Below are 21,964 nucleotides of genomic sequence, written 5' to 3'. Positions count from 1 at the left end.
CATCTCACCTTTGGCTTGCCGTCAGTGGGATCTAGCCTCTAAGACACTGACATGGCTATAAAATGCTTCACTAGCTTAACTCGTTTAATACATTTATGGGGGAGAAGTTTGGACAAGAATGTTGGGAGGTTGTGCCAAAGTGCATATTTGAGAGATGCCCGAGCTGAGGCCAAGAGGTTACTCCTCCTAAAATACTCAAACAGATGGGTTTGGGATATTTGCATGGAAGATTCCAGAACATTTGCTGTAGGGATTGAGTTAGCTAAATATGGTCACTTTTCCAAACAAAGTGGCTAGTTATTCTGTATGTTTTGGCAAAGGACAGAGGAGAAAAGCGGGAGACAGAAAAGGAAAATGCATGTCTTTTATGTAGATTCCTCTCCTTTATTTATTTATTTATTTATTTATTTATTTATTTATTTTTAGATTTTTTAATTTATTTCTTTGACAGAGATCACAAGTAGGCAGAGAGGCAGGCAGAGAGAGAGGGGAAAGCAGACTCACTGCAGAGCAGAGAGCCCGATACGGGGCTTGACCCCAGGACCCTGGGATCATGACCCGAGCCAAAGGCAGAGGCTTAACCCACTGAGTCACCCAGATGCCCCGATTCCTCTCCTTTAAAACAAAAAACTATTTTACGTCTCCTTGGTAGGGCTGTTTTTGTCCATGAAGTACAAGTAAACTTATTTGTGAAGCATTAGATATGTGAAATTGAATTGATTTCCTGACACATCTTCATGAATTGCTGTAAAAAATATTGATGGGTTCCACAAAGATCACTCCATGCCGGCCAGAGGGCACATTTGAACACCAAGATGAACAGACATGCTCCCTCAGTGGACAGGAATCATAATCAAGCATGATAAGATTGGAATTTAACTCAACCACAAGGCAGAAAATCACATTAAAAGAAGGAGAGATTTCTTCTCTTGGAGATTTGGAGAGATCCTTCTGCCTCTGGATTTGGAAAAGCTTCATGGTAGATATGGCTGCCTTTAAAGGCTGAGCTGGACTTTATCAAGCAGGGATGGAGGGAGAGGGGGAGGGTAGATGCTTAGCTTTTCTGAGTTCTTGACTGTGGAAGACCTGTGCTCCTTCTGTTTTTCCCATTCAAGGAGTTGCTTCCTCCTGGGAAGCAGACAAGCTCTAAGAAGTGGGATTCTAGGGGCGCCTGGGTGGCTCAGAGGGTTAAGCCTCTGCCTTCAGCTCGGGTCATGATCTCAGGGTCCTGGGATCGAACCCCGCATCAGGCTTTCTGCTCAGAGGGGAGCCTGCTTCCCCCCCCCCTGCCGCCTGCTTGTGATCTCTGTCTGTCAAATAAATAAAAATAAAGTATTAAAAAAAAAAGTGGGATTCTAAAGCTGACTCAGCCACATCATAGCATTTGATGGACAATTCATGAGCAATGAAAACCATCTGAAATGCACTTTGCTTATGGAGCGCTTGTGTGCCTGAGGCTGAAGCAGCGGACCTTGACTTTGCCATGTCCTTGGACATGTCCCTTGACTTCCGAATCTTGGCTCTCCACCTGGTTGCCTCCAGGTTAAGTCCTAAGAGGACTAACCCAGAACAGTTTGATCAACCCAAAAAGTGTTACTGGGAAATTATTTTGCAAACTTCGGAGTGCTACACAAATGTCAGCTGTACTTTTATTGTCCGATTGTCCGTAGTATTTAACCAGGAGCCACCTGATGAAACCAGAAGAGTTACATGGACTGCTGATGCCTGTTTTAGGGTCTGATTCAGTAACAAAACTGCACTCTTGTGTGCTGGATTTTTTTTTTTTTTTAATGTGCTGGATTTTAAAACCCGTTACTGATTTTCTAAGCACTGAGTGTGTGTAAATATTCATCAGGAGCCAGAGCCCCTCGCAGGGTGGGAAAACATGGAGCTGGAAAAGGGTGGGAAAACATGGAGCTTAGGTGCCAGGGTGGCTCAATTGGTTAAGCATCTAACTTGGTTTCGGCTGAGGTCATGATCTCAGGGTCCTGGGATTGAGCCCTACGTTGCGCTCTGTACTACGCACTCTGCGGGGAGTCTGCTTGAGATGTTCTCTCTCTGTCTCTCTGCCTCTCCTCCCTGCCCCACCCAAACCACTTAGAGTGCCTCTTTATAAATGCTCTCTCTCGTGCTCTCTCTCTCTCTCTAAAATGGATAAGTAAATCTTTAAGAAAAAAATAAAAGAAAATCATAGAGCTTATTTAGAGGATTTTCCTCAACACTCTGGCAGAAGATGGGATTTTATCAATAGTGGAAAGGTTTCATGCCCTTGAGAAGTGTGTAAATAAATCCAGCTTAATTGAAAAATCTTTAAGAGAAACATCAGGGCACCTGGGTGGCTCAGTCATTTAAGCGTCTGCCTTTGGCTCTGGTCATGATCCCAGCGTCCTGGGATTGAGCCCCACTTCGGGCTCCCTGCTCCACGGGAAGCCTGCTTCCCCCTCCCCCACTCTCCCTGCTTGTGTTCCTGCTCTCACTATCTCTCTATCAAATGAATAAATACAATCTTAAAAAAGAGAGAGAGAGAGAAACATCATTTATCTTAATCCAACATAATAAATAAGGAAGCATTCACTTAATTTAAAAGAAGAACAGTTCACTAAAATCACTTTTGCATAAATGCTTGTAGGACATTTTTTATTTTATTTCAAACCTGTATGAGTGATAGAGTTAGGACCTGTCCAAATTTTGGTTTAAGTAACATTTAAGAGAGACTAACTTCTCTGTTCTCTTGGACACAGCATTAAAATTCTCTGAGGCTTTACTACAATAAGCTCTATTCTTAAAACATTTTCTTTGGATTCTGTGCACAAGCCCACATCTACTTTTTGGCAAAAATATTTTGAGGGGGAATTAAATCCATCCAGGGTCTACTTAGAGCATGCCTGTGTGACCGAAGTATGTCTGTCTGAACATTTTATTTTATTTAAAGATTTTATTTATTTACTTGATATATATATAGAGAGAGATCCCAAGTAGGCAGGCGGGTGGTGGGGGGTGGTGCAGGCTCCCTGCTGAGCAGAGAGCCGGATGCAGACCTCGATCCCAGGACCCTGAGATCATGAGCCAAAGGCAGAGGCTTAACCCACTGAGCCACCCAGGTCCCTCTGACTGAACCTTTTAAAGTGTAGCGTTCTGGGAATACACTTCAGTGTTTATACATCCAAACTACATAGGGTGCCTCTTATAAATGCAGCTTCTTAGATTGTAGTCCTGGGGATTCTGATTTAGTAGGGAGGGCAGTTTGTACTTCTAAGAAGTTTCTAGATTCTTCTAAGGCAGGTGGCCTGTGTCATTGACATTCCTGACCCAGATACTGTAGATGTCCCCTCCCTGCCACTAATCCTCTTGAAAATGGAGCATCTTTGTGCTGTGAGTTCTCTTGGCCTAGACAACATGTTATACTCAGTGTTTCCAGTTTTTCTAAAATCTATGGGGTCTGCACATATCTTTGGGCTCCTGACCGGAGACATACAGCTACTCCTGGGCAGAATTGTTAATCCCTCTCCAGCTGGGGGTAGTGGGGTGGGGGGGGTGCATTCTATAGGTCAGTTCTGGAATGTGGTCATGTTTACTTCTGGAAGGCAGAATCTTCTTTTCCTTCAAGGTCAATCTCTTGGGTCAATCTCCAAACCTAGCTTCCCTCCATGATTGCATCCAGCAAAATGAATGTTCCCTCTCTTTGCTACTGTTGCATGGTTAACAGGCTCCTGTTATAAACCTAGTCATGGTCGGTTCTGCACCACCCCCCAACCCCGGCACCCTGAGGGCCTGGGGAGTGGCGATACTGGTATTTGTCATTGAAACCACAGTATCCGATACATAACAAACACTCAACAGAAGTTTTGTGGAATGCCTCTTGTCTTTGGGTTCATGTTCTCTCTTTATATGGGTCATTCTTACCGAATCCTCGGAAAAACTTTAGGTGGCCTCATTTGCACATGGGGAAACTGAGGCATGGAACCATTGGGTAATTTGTCCCAGGGACACTGCATTCAGTGGCAGAACCAGACTTCCAGCCCACACAGTATAGCTCTGGAGTCTGTGCTCACATTGCCTGGCTTTGCCCAACCACCTGTCTTGCCCTCTGCTATGTGCACAAGACGATTGTGAATTCATTCCAGAGGGATAACAAGTCAATTTGTTAGCCAGTAGTTTTCACCAACCTTAACCTACAAATTTGTACAAATATGAGACCTTTCTGTAATTCATTTGGAAAACTTGTGCAAATAAATTTATGGTGTTTCTTGACTGTTTTACTAATCCTCCAGACTTTAATGTTATTAATGCTTTTTGTGCCTCTTAAGGGGTACCTTAGTATACACTGTCCCCCAGATTTCTTTCACCAGAGAGAATATTGTTCCCCATTAGACTTTTTTTTAACTTCTTAAAGAGCTAGGTTTTTTGGGTTTTGGTTTGTTTTGTTTTTAACGTAATTTGAAAGATAAGCTGGCTACTGCTTTCGTGAAATTTCTCAGGTCCTAAATATTTGAATGTCTTCAGTGCGTAAATCATCTTCAGTGACCGCTTAGACTTCCCTGGAATAGTCACAGGCCTGTTGTCGTGGGGTAATTACTGATAGCCCTCTTTTCAGAGGTATTCCATTTCCATGATAATCTGTGATTGCCCTAATCATGACATTTGTTCACCTCCGTTAAATAAAGATCTGTGTTTCACGCTCACTACCTTCTCATTGCTCACGGAAGGACTCGTCGTGCTGTTAACAGCCATGTCCCCCTAGCATTTGTATCAGTCTCGCATGGAACTAGGGACACTCACACAGTTGGTCTGTCTTCACTCAAAAGTTGCATTTCCTGGGATGCCTGAGTGGCTCAGTCGGTTAAGCATCAGACTCTTGATCTCAGTGCAGGTCTTGATCTCAGGGTCATGAGTTCAAGCCCTGCATTGGGCTCCATGGTGGATGTGGAGCCAACATGAAAAAAAAATTTTTTTTAAGTTGTGTTTCTTAAGAATTGCAAGCCTGTAAGACTTCTTCATACTGCTCAGTATCTGTTCGTGTGTATTCTTATCTATGCATGAAAAAGCCCAACTCTGAAAGGGTCCCAGAAATCTAAGAACACTTTTCACCTCTGAGAAGCAGGAGTTGGGGTCCGGGCTGTATTGTTGGAGGGCAAAGCTGGGAGACTTTTTGCTTTATCTATTTACATCTGGCCTTTGAGCAGTGTAAGCATATTTTTTTGTTTCCTAACATTATCTTTTAAAATGTTTAAAAACTGCTCAGGGTTTTCCCTGAAAAGACAAGCTATTTTAGACCCAGCTGGTTTGATCTTCTTTATATGGAATCTGTTTCCTTCACCAGAGGAGAACTAGTCTCTTGCTTTTGTTTTCTTTCCCTTCCTTTCATGTTGCTTTGCCGAATATATTAGGTTTTCCCATACCTTCAAGAAGAAGCCTCTTTTTAAAAGCTCGTGTCGTGTAATGTAACTCTTGAGAGAATAGCGTGAAGTTGAACATATCTAGATCCAAGCTCATCACTCCCACTTACTGACTGTATGGCCTTGAGAAAGTAACTTAATTTCTCTGGACCTCAATGGCCTTATCTGTAAAATGGGGACAATAACAACCTCCCTCTTGGGATTGTTGTGAAGCTTCAATAAGATAATGCAGATTCTGGGTGGTTCTGGGGATCATTGAATAAACATTCAAAATTCAGTGGCTAGCCAGTGAGTCCTCGTGACCATGAACCTCTCAGTCTGACTTTGGGTAACCACAAAAGTCATTTCTATTCTTGTATCATCTGTACTAATATTTACAAGACTGACATTCTTTGGGGTCTACTTCATATAAATATCGCCAGCCTTTCTTCCAATCCTGGTACTGGGTGAAGCTAGAGGCAGAAGAGACATCTTGCCAGAGTTTATGCCATGAAGAAAAAAATGAAGGCATCGCACGATTCCTTTGGCAAGTCGACTGCAAAGGAGCAGAGATGAAGTCTAACATGAAGTTAAAGGGGCTGAAACTCAGGAAATTACGTTTTCAATTTTAAAATCATCACACCGCGAAGCCACAGGAGTTAAGGACGCAGAGTTGATCCTAAAATCACGATGAAGAGATTCCAGAATTCAAACAGCAGAAACAGCCCGAGATCACACAGGGAAAGGCTTCAGAGTGTTTTCTTTAGGACATAATTTCTCTTGTCTACAAATTCGGAAAACAGGGAACACCGGGACCTACGAGGAGAGAGAACACAGTGAGTGTCTAGGTTGGGTTGGAATCCCTGCTTCTCCGTTTCAGTGGGTATTAAATAAGGGAACAAGGCTCTGCGATCATGATCCTAGCCTGTGGCTGCATGTTTTCAGATTCCTAACTCATTAACTCTCCTCCAAGCCATACGGACTTGAAATGAAGTCCCATTTAGCAGATGAGAAAACCGAGGTTCTAAGAATTAAATTGCACTCAAATTTACAGCTCGGGACTCCTGACCTTGAGCCTCTGTCTACTTCATGCTGCTCTTACTTGGCTTTCTGCCCTGCCTTTGGGTTGCTGGTTCTCCGGTTCACAGGCTCCTCAGGAGATGCTGTGCTCTTTGGGGTAATCTTGTTGGCCAGTTGTGGGTTTTTGCTTTGACTTTACTTTGGGCCCATTTGCTCTGCATCTCTCCCAGTTGCACAGTTTTGCATGGGCAGTGATGCTTTCTCTCCTCTTGTCTTCGATTCTGTTCTCCATTGGTCAGTTTGTTTTGGACAAAATACCCTTATGCTACCTATCAGAGTCCTTGTGAACAAGAGATTCAACACCTTAAAAAACAGAAATTCCATGAGAAAGCTTTAATATATTGTCATCATGGAAAAGGAAATGTAACTCCTTATTAAACTGAGGTCTCTGTGAGGTCTCTGTTTTCACACAACCATCTGGTCTTTTGCATTTCTCAGCTGCATATTTTGTCCAGAAGGAGTTGATTAATTCTGACCAAATGTGATTCAGTATTCGAAAGCATCAGAATGCATTAGAAGTTTAGTTTGTTGAGTTCTTCCAACAAAACTGTGAAGAAGTATACTCTGTTCCAGGCATTGAGTGAGACCCCTGCTAGGTGGTCTATGTCCAGCCCTTTTGAACTGGGCATCATTTATTCTCATCTGACAGTTGGGGAAACCGAGTCTCAGCTGTATCCCTGAGTGGCATGGCAGTTCCTGGAACCACTAGATACAGAATCTTTGGACTTTTTTGAGTACACCCTTCTTTTCCAGGCGCCTGGTGGAATGAGTTACTTCAGGAAATGTATATTAATTCTCACTAGTATGCTAAAGGTTTATGCTGCAATTTTTCTACTTTAAATGGTATGGATGAAAAAATTCTAATATGTATTGAAAGTTGTTTTTAAGAAGGTAAACTCATGACTCTCCCAAAAATACAAAACGGGCATGCCAAAGATTTAACCAAACTCACTAATTAATGAGGAACCAGTAAGCTCTTATAATTGGTTCAGGAGAATCCAAAGCACGACACAGGCAAACAAGAAAATGAACACTGACTTAACTTCCCCTGGAAAAAATGGATTTGTATCTCTAGGGACAAGAGGTATTTGCATTACTGCTAGTCTGTACAACTTGTAGGTTGTACAGTATGGAGTTGTACAGTTATGTACAGTTGTACAGTTATGGAGTCGCTCCTTGAAGAGCAGTAAAAGGAATCTGGAATAGACAGGATACTTTATGATTCCTGGTTCTCTACTGAAAAGCCACCCAGTGATTTTTTTTTTTCCTTTTTCGCTTTCTCGGCCCATTTCAAAGTCACCATTTTCCCTAACATGTGTTTTCTTTATTATGTTGCCTCTTTTTTTTTTTTTTTCCTTTGCCCAGCATGGAGCCCAATGCAGAGCTTGAACTCAAGACCCTGAGAACAAGACCTGAGCTGAGATCCAAGAGTCTGACGCCCAACCCACTGAGCCCCCCAAGCACCCCTATTATGTTGCCTTTTAAAGTGAGGGTGTACTTCTTCTAGAGGTGGCAGGAGACCCAAAGTGAATGCTCTAGCTTGTCCCTGTGACGATGCATACTCTTGGTCTTCAGCCACTTGGGGACAGGAAAAGACAAAGACACCAGAATCTGCCTTTAGTATCAGGTGAAGGACTCCAGGTGTGCTGATCCTCCTAAGACAATGTTTCTTTATGTCAGGGCCTCCATCTGTGTGACCCAAGGCTGATTTGAGGGTTCAGGTGTCTGGCATGTGTCTCCTCCTCTCTGGGTAAGGTGGCCCCCCACCTTGCTGTCATGGTTGTTGCCTCTGCTGCCTGCCACCCTCTCCCCTCCCCTGCACTTTCCCTCTCTTTTTTTCTTGTTCGTTGTTTCTTCTCTCTCCTCTTGATGAGTTTCTCACTTGGGGAATTCAGACCCCTCACCAGCCATTCCAAGGACTCCTGGCTTCTCCACTGGCGCTCACCAGATCGCAAGGCAGGGAGGGCAACTCTTAGCCTGTTGACTTCTTGGGACACTGTTTACACTTTGCTCTGACCACTTCCTTATCCCCACTGCTTCTTACTAAGCCGCATTTAGATTCGGAGTTACTCAGGTAGGAGAGAGCTAAGGTCTTATATACTTGTTTAAAGAACTTTTATTAACACCCCACAACAACCAGACATGCTCTCTAAATTGTTTTCTTTTCCATCTTTCCTGAGACTGGGCCCGCTGGATCAGGGTTTAACTAGGCGGGAATTAGCAATGGCATCCATGGACATCTGCAGCACTGCTTCGAAATTCCAAGTATAGCGGTGCCTGGGTGGCTCAGTGGGTTAAGCCACTGCCTTCAGCTCGGGTCGTGATCTCGGGGTCCTTGGATCGAGCCCCGCATCGGGCTCTCTGCTCAGTGGGGAGACTGCTTCCCTCTCACTCTCTCTGCCTGCCTCTCTGCCTACTTGTGATCTCTCTCTGTCAGATAAATAAATAAAATCTTAAAAAAAAAAATCCAAGTATAACAAATCTGATGGTTGATGAAATTATTCACTTGCTGGTGAGGTTGTAAGGAAAGTTACTTGAGGGCTTCACTGGACGAGCAGTGTCTTAATTGCGATAATATTCTGGAGAACTGTTAATTTCAGCAAACTATAGTTTTTCATTAATTCATTTTAGGATGAGTTCTTATGGGGTTTTGGGGGGGTTGTTTTTGTTTTTGGTTTTGTTTTATGAGCCCACTTCTTCCCCTTATACACAAGGGTCAGTGTATTTTTACCATCAGCGTTTATCAGCATTTAGTTGATGCTAAAAACTGGAATTCCGTGAATATCAATTTGCTTTACAGCAAGTGTTGCAAATGTGGATGATTCCGTTAAACCAAGACAGGAGATACAGAGATATAGAGGAAGGGCCCAAAGATAAGTAGGCATAAAATGACATTTACATCTCTTTCTATACAACCTTCTTGCCAGTGGCAGTCCTTGGTATGTTTTTGATATAGGACATCGTTTTTCCTTAGTCAAGGGTGTACATATTTCCAAACACAAGTGAATTCTTTTTTTTAATTAAAGATTTTTAAATAAGATTTTATCTTTTTATTTGAGATAGAGCGAGAGAGTGAGAGAGCACAGGAGGGGCAGAGGGAGAGGGAGAAGCAGACTCCCCACTGAACAGGGCGCCCGAAAAGGGTTTGAACTAGGCTGGTACCCTTGGAGATGGAGGGAAGTGGGGAGAGGGAGAATGGAGGCTCTTGGTCATGGGCAGGGCAAGAGAGAGGATGTGTGGTGGGGGACAGCCAGGACTCCTGCTTGAGAAGATGGTTGGAAGGACTGCTATTCATGAAGGTAGAATGGAGAAGGAACACTTTGGGGGGCACGAAGGAATCAAGGATTCCATTGTAGACAAGGTGCATTTGGAATGCCTGCAAAACAGCCAAGGAAAAGGGAAACTTTGAATGCATTTGCAAAACGAGTCCAGAACTCCATCCCAGGACCCTGGGATCATGACCTGCGCCAAAGGCAGATGCTTAACTGGCTGAGCCACCCAGGGGCCGCAAGTGAATTCATCTTGATGAAACACTGAAGCCATATTTTCACCTCTTTGTGGTTTCCCAGGATGTACCTTGCATCTGTCCCTCTGTTACGTGTTTAAACATAGACCTCTCTGGGCTTGGAGCAGGTGGACCCTGTGTCTGATCTTCTACTGTAGCCAGAGGGCTCAGATGCAAGGCAAAACCACTGCATTGGCTTTTATACTAAATATTTGTATTATTGCCCTCCAGTGTTTTCTCATTGTGTGCAACGAGTCTGTCCTCTTTAAAAAACAACAACAACAACAACAACAACAACAACAAAAAACCACAAAAAACAAAGACCTGAATGACAACAGTAAAAGAAACCACACTCGAGTGCGAGAGAAGAAAACCATATAGCTAGCTAGGTAAAACAAATACCTGTTTCTCTAGCTTTTAAAACAAACAACCTCCCCCGCTCCAACATATATATCTAAAACTCTCATTTTGCAGGCCAGCAAGTTTTCATACGGAAGCGTTTAAGTGGGGCAAAGGGAGAGGGGAAGTGGGCTTCCTCTTCTGTAAGAAGTGCCGTGGAGCAGGCGCCCACACGGGGGCCCAGAGGGTGACCCAGGGCACGGATGTATCATCTTGGCTCACAGAGAGCTTACTGTCTAGGGAGGAGAGGCAGACCATCAAAATTTAGGCAAATGAGGAGGATGTCAGGAACAAGGAAGTGTGTAAGCGCGTTGGTTCACAAAGACTGGAAGTCAGCATCTTTTTCTAATCTACATTTTGAAAGGCTCTGGTTGCTCAGTGAGAAGAGATTGGAAAAGGGTTTGAACTAGGCTGGTACCCGTGGAGATGGAGGGAAGTAGGGAGGGGAGAATGGAAGGCTCTTGGTCATGGGCAGGGCAAGAGAGAGAGGATGGTGTACTGGGGGATGGCCAGGCTTCCCCCGACCCCCATCTTGAGCAAATGCTTGGAAGGGTTGCTATTCGTGAAGGCAGAATGGAGAAGGACTGCATTGGGGACACAGGAGAATCAAGGATTCCATCGTAGACATGGTGCATTTGGAATGCCTGCAAAACAGCTGAGAAAAAGGAAAACCCTGAATGCATTTGCAAAATGAGTCCCAGAAAGGGGTCAGAGTGAGTTCTAAGTGTGGGAGTTCTGGGACCTGAGGGACATCAGAAGCCACGGGAATGGAAGAGCTCACATGGGGGTAAGGTAGAGCAGAGGAGAAAAATGTGATCCGGGACTAGCCTTGAGATACACCAGGCCTTTAAGGGATCTGGTAGAGGGTGCAGAGCTGACAAATGAACCTGAGCAGGAATGGCTAAAGGCAGTTAATTTGCAAGGGGAAAAAAAAAAAATCATATTGCATGATCACAGACCACACAGCCCTGGCTAGCAGTTTTCAGCTGCAACGCCCCATTGGCTCCAAGGAAGCCTTCACCAATGCTAGGAAAGAAATCCTCTGCATGTATGCCTTCCCTGCGCAGGGGGAGAAAGAGCTTCAGCTTCCCTTTCAAAGATGACCAAGCTGGACATAACCCAGAGAAGAGAACGAAAGGAGGAAGTGGCCGCTGTGTTTCTAGAGCAGGGTCTGCAGTTCCTCTGGGGCAACAACTGGGAAAGCCTCAGAAGTCAGCTTCTCCGTCCTGGTTGAGACCCATTCCTGCTAAACTGGGAGCAATCTTGCTGGCCGTGGCCTTTCTTTTTGCACTTTCTCTTGTGGGAGGTTCAAGGGATACTACCTGAAAGAATGTTTCCCGTTGTCTTTATGTTTGAAAGCAAATGGAACTTTGAGGTTCAATGAGCTAAGGAGCTTAAGAGAGGTGCAGACTTTCAAGTCCGGTCTTGGAGAGAGGACCACCCAGAGGATTTTTACTGCTCTCCCGCTGGTTCCGGTGATTTCATAGTGTACAGTGTTTCCATCGAATAGACATTGTAGTAAATCCAACACCCAGACAGTGTGTTGGGAGACCGTGTCAGGCCCTAGTAGTTGCAACACAGAATAACCTTCCAATTTTATGTGAGTTTCTGAGATCGTTGTTATTTCCCATGGATCTGAAATGTGGGGGGTATCCCTTCCTGTATAAATCGGTTTTATTTATTGAAATCTGTCTCCTAAGTTCTATGGCGGAAGACGGTCCCTGGTCTTAATGTGGTAACAGTAACTACGTGTGTCCGTTTATTTTGATACAAACGATTTAATGTGGATTAACCCATGCACTCTTTTGCAAACCTTTAAGGAATAGAATTGGGTGCAACCAATGGAAATCTGAAACAGCTTGGAAACCTTCACACGTTGGCCGTTTCTCATGCTTTTTCGCTTTCCTTTTCTTTCTCAAAATATATTTCAGTTCTTCTTCTGCAGTTTCAGTTCATGTTTCAGATGTTTAGATATCGACATCTGTGAGGACAGAGGTTATGGTTCAGGGAAGCCTTTCCTTCAGGGCATGTTGCTCTTATATTAATGAATGGCATTCTGGTCGGTAGGAACCACTTAGCATTTACCTGGGTTGTATCCCACGAGCTACTTTGGCCTGAGCGTGGGACTGAACATGACAGCCCCACCTGGAGGGAGTCTCCCAACCTGGATTGGGAAGCAGCTGCCCTTTTGCTTTCTGCCGCTAGCCTGTCCAAACTAGAAATAATTGTGGGGGTGCCTGGGTGGCTCAGTAGGTTAAAGCCTCTGCCTTCAGCTCAGGTCATGATCCCAAGGTCCTGGGATCGAGCCCCACATCGGGCTCTCTGCTCAGCGGGGAGCTTGCTTTCTCCTCTCTCTCTGTCTGCCCCTCTGCCTACTTGTGATCTGTCAAATAAATATATAAAATCTTAAAAAAAAAAAAGAAAGAATTGTGTATCGCTAATGCCCTGACTCATTCCTACCTATCTGTACTTTTAGTCTTTTTTATTTTTCATTACTAAACAACTGCTTTCAAATATCCAGGTCTGGGCCCCAGAGTGGGGATAGAGACCCCTAAAACTCCAGCTTGGAGGACCCAGAAGGCGAGGAAGAAAGCTCACACTTTGGTGGAGTAGTATGCACAGAGTGTCGGGGGTGCTGGGGGGATATTTAGGGAAAAAATTAAACTTGGTTTGAGGAGTAAGTATGTATTGAGCATTTTCACTGACCAGCTGTAAGCTAAGAGCATCACATGGCGTTTCGTATTTAATATGCGCAACGATTATTACGTGTATCTTACACCTCCGTCAAATTAAGTGATGGTAATTCCAAAAGCCAACTCTGAGCCTCAGCTTTTTCACAGTGTCTTATTCATGGAGCACATTTCATGAGCTCATGAAAGTGTGGCTATTTCCATAGAATATGTAAATGTTTCAAGGGAACGAACAACAGCCATTCATCAGAAATAGCAAAAGACAATGAGCTCTCCAAAGAATGACTGTTCTTTTCTAAGACTTCTGGGAGTTGAAATCTGGGCTGGTTAGGCTGAACTGGAAGGGGCGGGCCAATGTCTTAGGAAATTCAATTTTCTGCAGCTGACATTTAAAGCAGGGATTTCCTTGGGGCACGCCTGGGTGGTTCAGTTGGTTAAGCATCTGCCTTCAGCTCCAGCAATGATCTTAGGTTCTTAGGATCGAGCCCTGCTTGGGGCTCCCTGCTCAGCAGGGAGTCTGGTTATCCTTCTGCCTCCCCCTCCCCCTGCTTGTGCTCCTTCTCTCACTCTGGCAAATAAACAAATAAAATCTTTAAAAAAAAAAAAAAAAAGCATGGGATGCCTGGGTGGCTCAGTTGGTTGGGCTGCTGCCTTCGGCTCAGGTCATGATCCTGGGGTCCTGGAATCGAGTCCCACATTGGGCTCCTTGTTGTCCTGCAGGGAGCCTGCTTCTCTCTTTGCCTCTGCCTGAAACTCTGCCTGCTTGTGCTCTCTCTCTGAAAAATAAAGAAAATCTTAAAAAAAAAAAATGGCAATGAAGTTTAAAAAAAAAAAAAGCAGGGCTCTCCTTTTGATTTGCTTCCTTGAATTTGCTACTTAATATGGCTTTTCTATTTATCCTTCTTACATTAAACAGGTTTCTTTAAGTTTTCTTGGTGACTGGTGCCCAGAGGACAGTTGTGGAGTTGATTTTATATTTCTGATGTATTTCTTATAAAACTCAACTGGGGGAAACTGCATAATATTTCATTGCCTTGTGAGACGTAACGTTTTTATAATCAGAAAAAGTTATCTTTGGAAAGGTTGTCACCTTCAACTGCTAAACAAAGTATTGAATGTATAACAGAAGGTATAAGATACTTGAGTTACTGGAGACCTTAACGATGATGCTCAAGAACCCGTTCTTTTCAGAAATGAGAACCTGGGACAACTGGGTGCCTCAGTCGGTTAAGCGTCTGCCTTCCACTCGGGTCCTAATTCCTGGGATCGAGTCCAGCATGGGGCTCCTTGCTCAGCGGGGAGTCTGCTTTTCCTTCTGCCTGCCTCTCCTCCTGCTTGTGCTCTGTGTCTCTTCCTGTCAAATACATAAATGAAATCTTTTAAAAAGAAAGAGAAAGAAAGGAAAAGAAAGAAGGAATAAAAGGAAGGAAGAAAGGAAGGAGAACCAAATGCCCAGAAGTGTAGTAAAGTTTTAGGCCTTTTCTGAACAGAAACTGATGTCAGTAGATGGAAGGCAACCATATAGTGGAAAAGTGAGAAGGAACATTGTCCTTAATATCTGTTGTTGTTTTTTTTTAATTTGCTTCTTTTTAGTGGCCACAGATGTCTTCAATTCCAAAAACCTGGCCGTGCAGGCACAAAAGAAGATCTTGGGGAAGATGGTGTCCAAATCCATCGCCACCACTCTCATCGATGACACGAGCAGTGAGGTGCTGGACGAGCTCTACCGAGTGACCAAGGAGTACACCCAGAACAAGAAAGAGGCAGAGAAGATCATTAAGAACCTCATCAAGACAGTCATCAAGCTGGCCATCCTTTACAGGAATAACCAGTTCAACCAAGACGAGCTGGCGCTGATGGAGAAATTCAAGAAGAAAGTTCACCAGTTGGCCATGACCGTGGTCAGCTTCCACCAGGTGGAGTACACCTTTGACCGGAACGTGTTATCCCGCCTCCTGAACGAGTGCAGAGAGATGCTTCACCAGATCATCCAGCGTCATCTCACGGCCAAGTCGCACGGACGGGTTAATAACGTCTTTGACCATTTCTCAGATTGTGATTTCTTAGCGGCCTTATATAACCCCTTTGGGAATTTTAAGCCCCACTTACAAAAACTCTGCGATGGTGTCAACAAAATGCTGGACGAGGAGAACATCTGATCGTGTGCATTAAGACTGGGACCGCTCGTGATTTCTTTGAAAACGGAGCACTGCTGATTTATGAAGGAAAAATGAATTTTTTAAAGGTGACCTATGTTTCCGAAAGACTGGTGCCCAGCTCAGGCGTCCGACGTTGTCAATAATGTTTTATGCAGCTTGTTTTATTTGAAGAAAAGCAGATTGCCAAAAACTCTGGTGAAACGCTCCCTCCCTAACAGTTAGCAGATCGTGGGGAAGGTGTCTCTGGTCGTGTGATGCAAATAGAGAGTTGTACAAAGAAAAATGCGGATGGCTCCAAACTGCAAGTGTTGGCTTTTTTTTTAGGTCAGTTGTTGTGTCTTTAGCACGTTGGGTATTTCTCATGTGTAGAGAGTTATGTACTTTCATTCACTATTATTCCTTACTGTGTATTCCTACCTTGCTTAAAAAGCCGAAAACCCTCTCTTGCTCAACTTTGAGATGATTTCATTTTCAAGTCCCTTTTGTTCAATGCTCCTTTGTTAAAGATTTTGTCACTGACAGTTAAGAATTGGGTCTTCATCAAGAATTAAGACGTTCCAAGAATTGAAGGCGGTCAGATCGAACCCTCAGAAAAACAGGAAACTGCCTCTCAGAAGTCAGTATTGTAGGACCCAGCTCTATTTGACGTCGTGACTAATGTCTAATAGACAAATATACTTCGGGACTTGAGTCCTGTTTTTTAGTACCAACGGTAATACTTTGAAAATGTGGTAATTCTTAAAAATGTGCTGGTGGCCTCTCCACTTTTAGTATATGTTTCAGCTGTAAGAGACACAAGGAAAAATCTAGATGGTTCTTGTAAAAATCAGCAATACTAAGTACAACAACCTTTATTTTAGACATGAGCTCATCCAAATAATGTAGGGGTCTTAAAGGGCCAAAAAGGAAGAAAACATATGCTGTGGGCCATGAGAATGAAAATAAATGCATTTCAACATTGAATAAGGTTTGATAGGTAAATAAAGAAAGTCACTTTTTTATTTAACTGATAAGGTTTTTGCTATTTTGTTATTTGCTATCTTGATGAGTAAACCAAAGAATATTTGTATTCTAAGCATGTTGTGTGTTATTTCTATATAATTTTATGCATGTGAATGATAAAGTAAAGATCTTATTTTATTGGGGGAAAAAAAAAACCCAAAAACCTGCTGACCAACTATCAGGAATCAAAAGACTTAAATCCCAGCCCTAAATATTTGCATTGGCGCTATTTCCATGACTTAACATACTCTTTTGCCTGGTATTTGCCTGCCTCCCAGAAGACTGACATTACAATAGGGGTTCACCAGGGAAGAGCCTACAACTTAAAAATTCCAGAGGTTGTGATCTGCTTTAACCCACCCACCCTTGTCTCAGACTAGCAGCCGAGAGAGGCAGAGTGTCTCCCTGTTTGATATAAAATCCTCAACCCCCAGATCCAAACTGAAATTACCATTCTCACTTCTCAGAGGGGGCAGGTGACTCTTACAGGTTGTAGCAAGAGCATAGTTTCATAGCTGTGGACAGGACCAGCTAGAGAGAGAGGGAACCTGGGGACAAATTTTGATGAGGGGGTTCCTGGTTGGCTCAGTTGTTAAGCATCTGCCTTCGGCTCAGGTAATGATTCCAGGGTCCTGGTATCAAGCCCTACATGGGGCTCCCTGCTCAGTGAGGAGTCTGCTTCTCTCTCTGCCTCTGCCCCCCCCCCAACCACCGCCCCCTGATAATGCTCTCTCTCTCTCAAATAATAATCCGTGCAGCCTGCTTCTCCCACCTGGCTCCTTCCCCAAACGGGCAAGGCACTTTATGTGCCCACGGCCAAGAGAGAAGTGGTCTTCACCATTGTGTTCCCCAGAAAAAGTATGGTTTTACTTTGACATTTTACTGTTATTTGCCAGGTTCAGAGGCTAGAAATACTGAGCAAGTCACTTTTAAAATAGCTTTGTGTTTTTCTGATTCTTAGACCTTCTTCCATTTACAACTCAAAATGAGTTCAAAAGAGGAACCAGTGTTAGGAACTTTACTGGTACAGAAATAAGGTTTTTTTTCTTTTTTTTTTTTTTTTTTTTTTTTTTTGGTCTTATAGAACAATGTCTCATTCACAATTATCTGGAAAATTCTGTTTTCCCACCATGTAAAAACAAAACAAAACAAAACAAAAAACAAAACCAACAACAACGGAAGGCTTAAGATTTCTGATTGTGTTTTGCCCCCTGCAAAGGATTAAAATGGTATTTTGTGGTCTGTACATAGCAGTTGCATATTTACTGAGATTTTAGTTTATCCTTGAGATTTCTGATGAGAGCACCTGATTATAATTTAGCATACTGATCTGGACAGATAATAATTGACAGATGAATATATCTATGCATTTAATGAAATACTTGTAGTAAACAGTTAAGTGCTCTGTAATTGCTAGGAAATTAAAATGTACTTTAAAAAAAAAAAAGATTTATTTGATAGAGAGTGCAAGCAGAGGGAGTAGCAGTGGGAGAGCAAGATGCAGACTCCCTGCCCATCAAGGAGCCAGATGCAAGGCTCGATCCCAGGACTCCTAGACCATGACCTGAGCCAAAGGCAGATACTCAACCAACTGAGCCCCTCAGGCACCCCAAAATTAAAATATTCTAATAAAACTAACCTAATTAGTATATTAAGAATATTTGAACATTTTTAGTCAATCTTGCTTTTCCCAAACCTGCGTTATCTGAACTAGTTGAACTTGGTCGTGTTTGAAAAAAATCACTGTTTTACTTGATAGATTGCATTCCTGGGACTAAAGCTTCTCTGTAATTTGTTAAAGTCCAAGCGGGTTTTAGCAGCCCGTGCTGTTTATGGGGGATGAACTTTTATCCAAGCTCTGAAATAATTTTCCTTATGATGATTCAGATAAAGTCTTTATAGAAACCCCCTAATGAAAACACTGAGGTACTACCCAGAAAAATGAGTCAACTTTTTTCCAGAATGAAACAACAGGAAGATCCTCAGGAGCTTAAAATCGCATATCACTATCACGGCAAGCGATCATAAATCTGTTTTGTCTTTTACTGAGGTGTCCTCTTGGCTACTTATGTGTATGCCCAGGGCCAGAAACACACTTTTATCACAGGGAATTTCCCAGAATGGAAACATTTTTGTGTAAGCTGCCAAAGATGAGTTTTCATGTCTGTCTCGTCAAAGATGTGTTTTCCAGCCAGCAGTGAACATCAGCCCCCAAGTTACATGGGACAAGACACCAAAAACGTCCCATCTGCTAAGCACTGAAAAGGATTGGGACAAAACAGCCAGTATTCACCATTAAGAGAAAAACATCTGTGCTCTGGAAAATGTTCTTAGGTACAGACAGTTGTGCTGTATGTCCACCAAAATTCCATGAGGTCTTTGTCTGAGGAGGCAGCCATGGATTAAGACCCTCCCCCCTCTTCTTCATAGTGCCTGAAGAAATTCTCTGCCTGCCTCCCTAACAGTTACATAACGATTTTGGCCTCACAGAGATGAGGTGCTGATCAGGTCCTTGGGGTTTCTTCTGTGTTTTTTTTTTTTTTTTCTTAATTCCAGTATAGTTAACATACAGTGTTCTATTAGTTTCAGGTACACAATATAGGGACTCAGTGGTTCCACACAGTACTCAGTGCCCATCAGGACAAGGGCACGCCTTAATCCCATCACCTACCTCGTCCCCACTCCCCCCCCCCCACCCCGCCCCGGTGCGTTCTCCATAGCTAAGAGTCTGTTTTTGGTACTTGGGGTCGCTTCTTAATACCAGAAAAGCACTCGTGATTTTTAAAAGTATGTGGTTTGATTCCTAAAACACCCTAAGACAACGTGCTTCTTCTCTATACTTTGGTTTTAACATTGAAAAGCTTACAGATGGATTAACTCAGTCATTTAAACCTGCCTGATGTGAGGCTTAAATTCAAAGCATGGGAGTGGAAATTCAGAGTATGCGTATCAGGATTGCCACCATGATCCGGGATGATTGAGGTCTTAAGAGAAATCGAGGTTCCATTTTCCCAGAAATTGGCCGTTAGGAGCCTAGCAAGACTCTCCACTCAGCCAATCTCAGTGACTGCTCAGCATCTGTTACGGCTCTTTTCTAAGATCACTTGTGTTCACTAATGGATAAATACTTGCAAAGCCAATGATACGTTTTTGTAAGACATTGAGTGTCTTGGAATAGGACTTGATGGTGAAATTGCCGCTGTTATTGCTGTTCTCTAATCATACGGACTTTGTGTTGTCTTGACTGAGGAGTCTCATTTTTAGCTTGCTGAGAATACTCACTGAGCCTGCACTGAAAACCACGAGTGGAAATATTCCACAGTATTTTCAAACCCCATGGGTCAGGAGTTTGGCATCTCTTCCTCCCTGGAACTCCCTGGGGGGTGGCCAGGTAGAACCCCGCAGGTTACCACAGAGGGCATGTCTTCCTGGGACCTCTCCCGCCCTATCTACACTTTGAATAAGATCCACTACCTCACATTCTCATTTTAAGAGTAAAATTAAAACATGGTGAGCTTTGAAACCTGAAGGCTGTTCCTTTGTGAGGTATTATTTATCGATGGCTTGTCGCAATTTTCCAAACAAGCGATGAAAATGAGCCTGGAGCCTTCCTTAAATTAAACAAGAGACTTCCATAGCCCAAGAGAGAGAGAGAGTTTTTATTAATTTCTGGTTCCCTTAATAAAATGCTTTTTGCTTTCAATTTAGGAAAATTCTTTTGGGTTGAGTTGTTGGACCTAATGATTTCTGGCAGTTACTGAAGTCTGATCTCTTAGCCAATTAAATTCTGGATCGCTTCAATTATTTTATCATTCCTGCTGGCTTTAGTTTTCTATTGTTGCATAACAAGCCACCCCAAAATTTTGTGGTTTAAGACAACAACCATTTTTTTTTTTGTCTCCTATGATTCTGTGGGTTGACTGGGTGTAATGGGCCCGTTGTCTTTACTGGGTTCTTACGTGGCTGTAGTCGGACAGTGGCTTGGACTGGGATCTTCTGGAGATTTGACTGTGCCAAGCCCTCCCCTTCCCCAGTCTCTACTTACTACTTTTTCAGGGCATCCAAAAGAGCAGAGGCTAGAAGTTTCTTGACCTTTTTTATTTTTATTTTTTTCAGATTTCATTTACTTATTTGACAGAGAGGGAGACAGTGTGCGCAAGCGGGGAGGGCAGCAGAGAAAGGGAGAGGGAGAAGCAGACTCCCCACTGAGCAGGACCCTGGAATCATGACCTGATTCAAAGGCAGATGCTTAACCAATTGAACCACCCAGGCTCCCTGCTTCTGGTCCTTCTTAAGGGAAATGCCTAGAACAGGCACACTGTCACTTCTGTGTCATTCTCTTAGTTAAAGCAAACTACAGGCTATGTGTATGCTCCTCAAGACCACTTTTAGGTTTGGTAATTTGCTAGGAGGACTCACAGAACTCAGAAACGCTATGATACTCACAGTTAAGGTTTAGTACAGCAAAAGGGTATGGATTCGAATTAGCAAAGGAAAAAAGCATAGAGGACAAAATCCAAGAGAAGTCAGGTACAAAGTTCCAGTTGTTGCCTTCCAGTAGAGTTTTACAGACAACACTTAGTTGTCCCAGCAATGATGTGTAACAACACGTACAGTGTTGCCAACCTGAGCTTTGATGTCTGGGTTTTTATTAGGAGTCAGTCACATAGGCATGGAATGACTGACCTTTGTTAGCCTCCAGACCCTTCAGAGGTCACACTGATACCTGATGGTCCAGAGTCCCAGGCAGATAAGAATGGAAGTTAACCAGAAATCACATGGTTAGGGGTAAACTATCTGGTATGGCCAAAGGCCCTTGATACATAAAGACGTTCAATTAAGGACGATGTATTAGGCATTTAGAGATTATCTCCTGGGAGCTGATGACGGGTCAGTCCTTTCTCAGGGATGTACAAGTGTTGACCATCCCAAGGCTGCAGTTTTACCCCTTTACTGCACCTAAGACTCACTACAGTTTCATATAGGAAGGACTTCACAAGGGCATGAATTCTGGGATGCTTGGTTCTTTGGGACCATCTTGGAAAAACCAGGTACCATATCACCATTTTCCCCTCATGGCTCCAAAAGAGCTAATAGAGTCCTAAAGATGTCTGGAGTTCTTCATGTGATAGTCTGTTTTAACTGGAAATGAATATATATGAAAAAAAAAAAAAAAAGTAATAGTGGACTAACCTGGGCACCTGGGTGGCTCAGTGGGTTAAAGCCTCTGCCTTCGGCTCAGGTTATGATCCCAGGGTCCCAGGATCAAGCCCCACATCGGGCTCTCTGCTCCGCAGGGAGCCTGCTTTCTCCTCTCTCTCTCTCTTTCTGCCTACTTGTGATCTCTGTCTGTCAAATAAATAAAATCTTTTTTTTTAATTTTTAAAGATTTTTTTTATAAAATAAAATCTTTAAAAAAAGTAGATAAGTAAATGAAATCTGAAAAAAAATAATCTAAAAAAAATAGTGGACTAACCTGTTAATAATCCCATTCTTGTCCATATGAAGATGTGAGTCCCATCTGTGCCTGGTAATTTAATCTAGTCAATTGAAGAAATGATCATGAACATCTTTGATGTGTCCAACACCAGTGTGTGGCCCAGAACGGTACACGATTACCCAATTCCTGTACCCAAGGAGGAGTTTACTGACTGATGGGGACAGTGACCAGGCACAGGTAATTTAGGACAAAATTGAGACTCCCAGGATGAAGGGGATCCCAAGAAAAGCTTAGTTAGCTCCAGAGAGGCTGCC

The 21,964-nt window shown here is 43.2% G+C and overlaps 1 protein-coding gene across 4 annotated transcripts in view; it reads left to right on the top strand.

Moving 5' to 3' along the window:
* Nucleotides 1–16,283, top strand: part of TNFAIP8 (TNF alpha induced protein 8) — a 114,461-nt gene extending 98,178 nt beyond the window's left edge. For 3 of the 4 annotated variants that reach the window (XM_047729704.1, XM_047729703.1, XM_047729701.1), the window contains exon 2: nt 14,643–16,283. In XM_047729704.1, coding sequence (XP_047585660.1) covers nt 14,643–15,208 — 566 coding nt within the window. In that variant the 3' untranslated portion in view covers nt 15,209–16,283. Of the gene's footprint in view, nt 1–5,948; nt 6,212–14,642 lie in introns of those variants that run through there. The other variant, XM_047729705.1, reaches the window with a different exon arrangement.
* Nucleotides 16,284–21,964: the final 5,681 nt, after the last annotated feature.

Source organism: Lutra lutra, chromosome 5 (genome assembly GCF_902655055.1).
Source record: "Lutra lutra chromosome 5, mLutLut1.2, whole genome shotgun sequence".
Classification (NCBI taxonomy): domain Eukaryota; kingdom Metazoa; phylum Chordata; class Mammalia; order Carnivora; family Mustelidae; genus Lutra; species Lutra lutra.
Note: the sequence above shows the minus strand (reverse complement) of the source record. Positions and strands in the feature narration are given on the sequence as shown.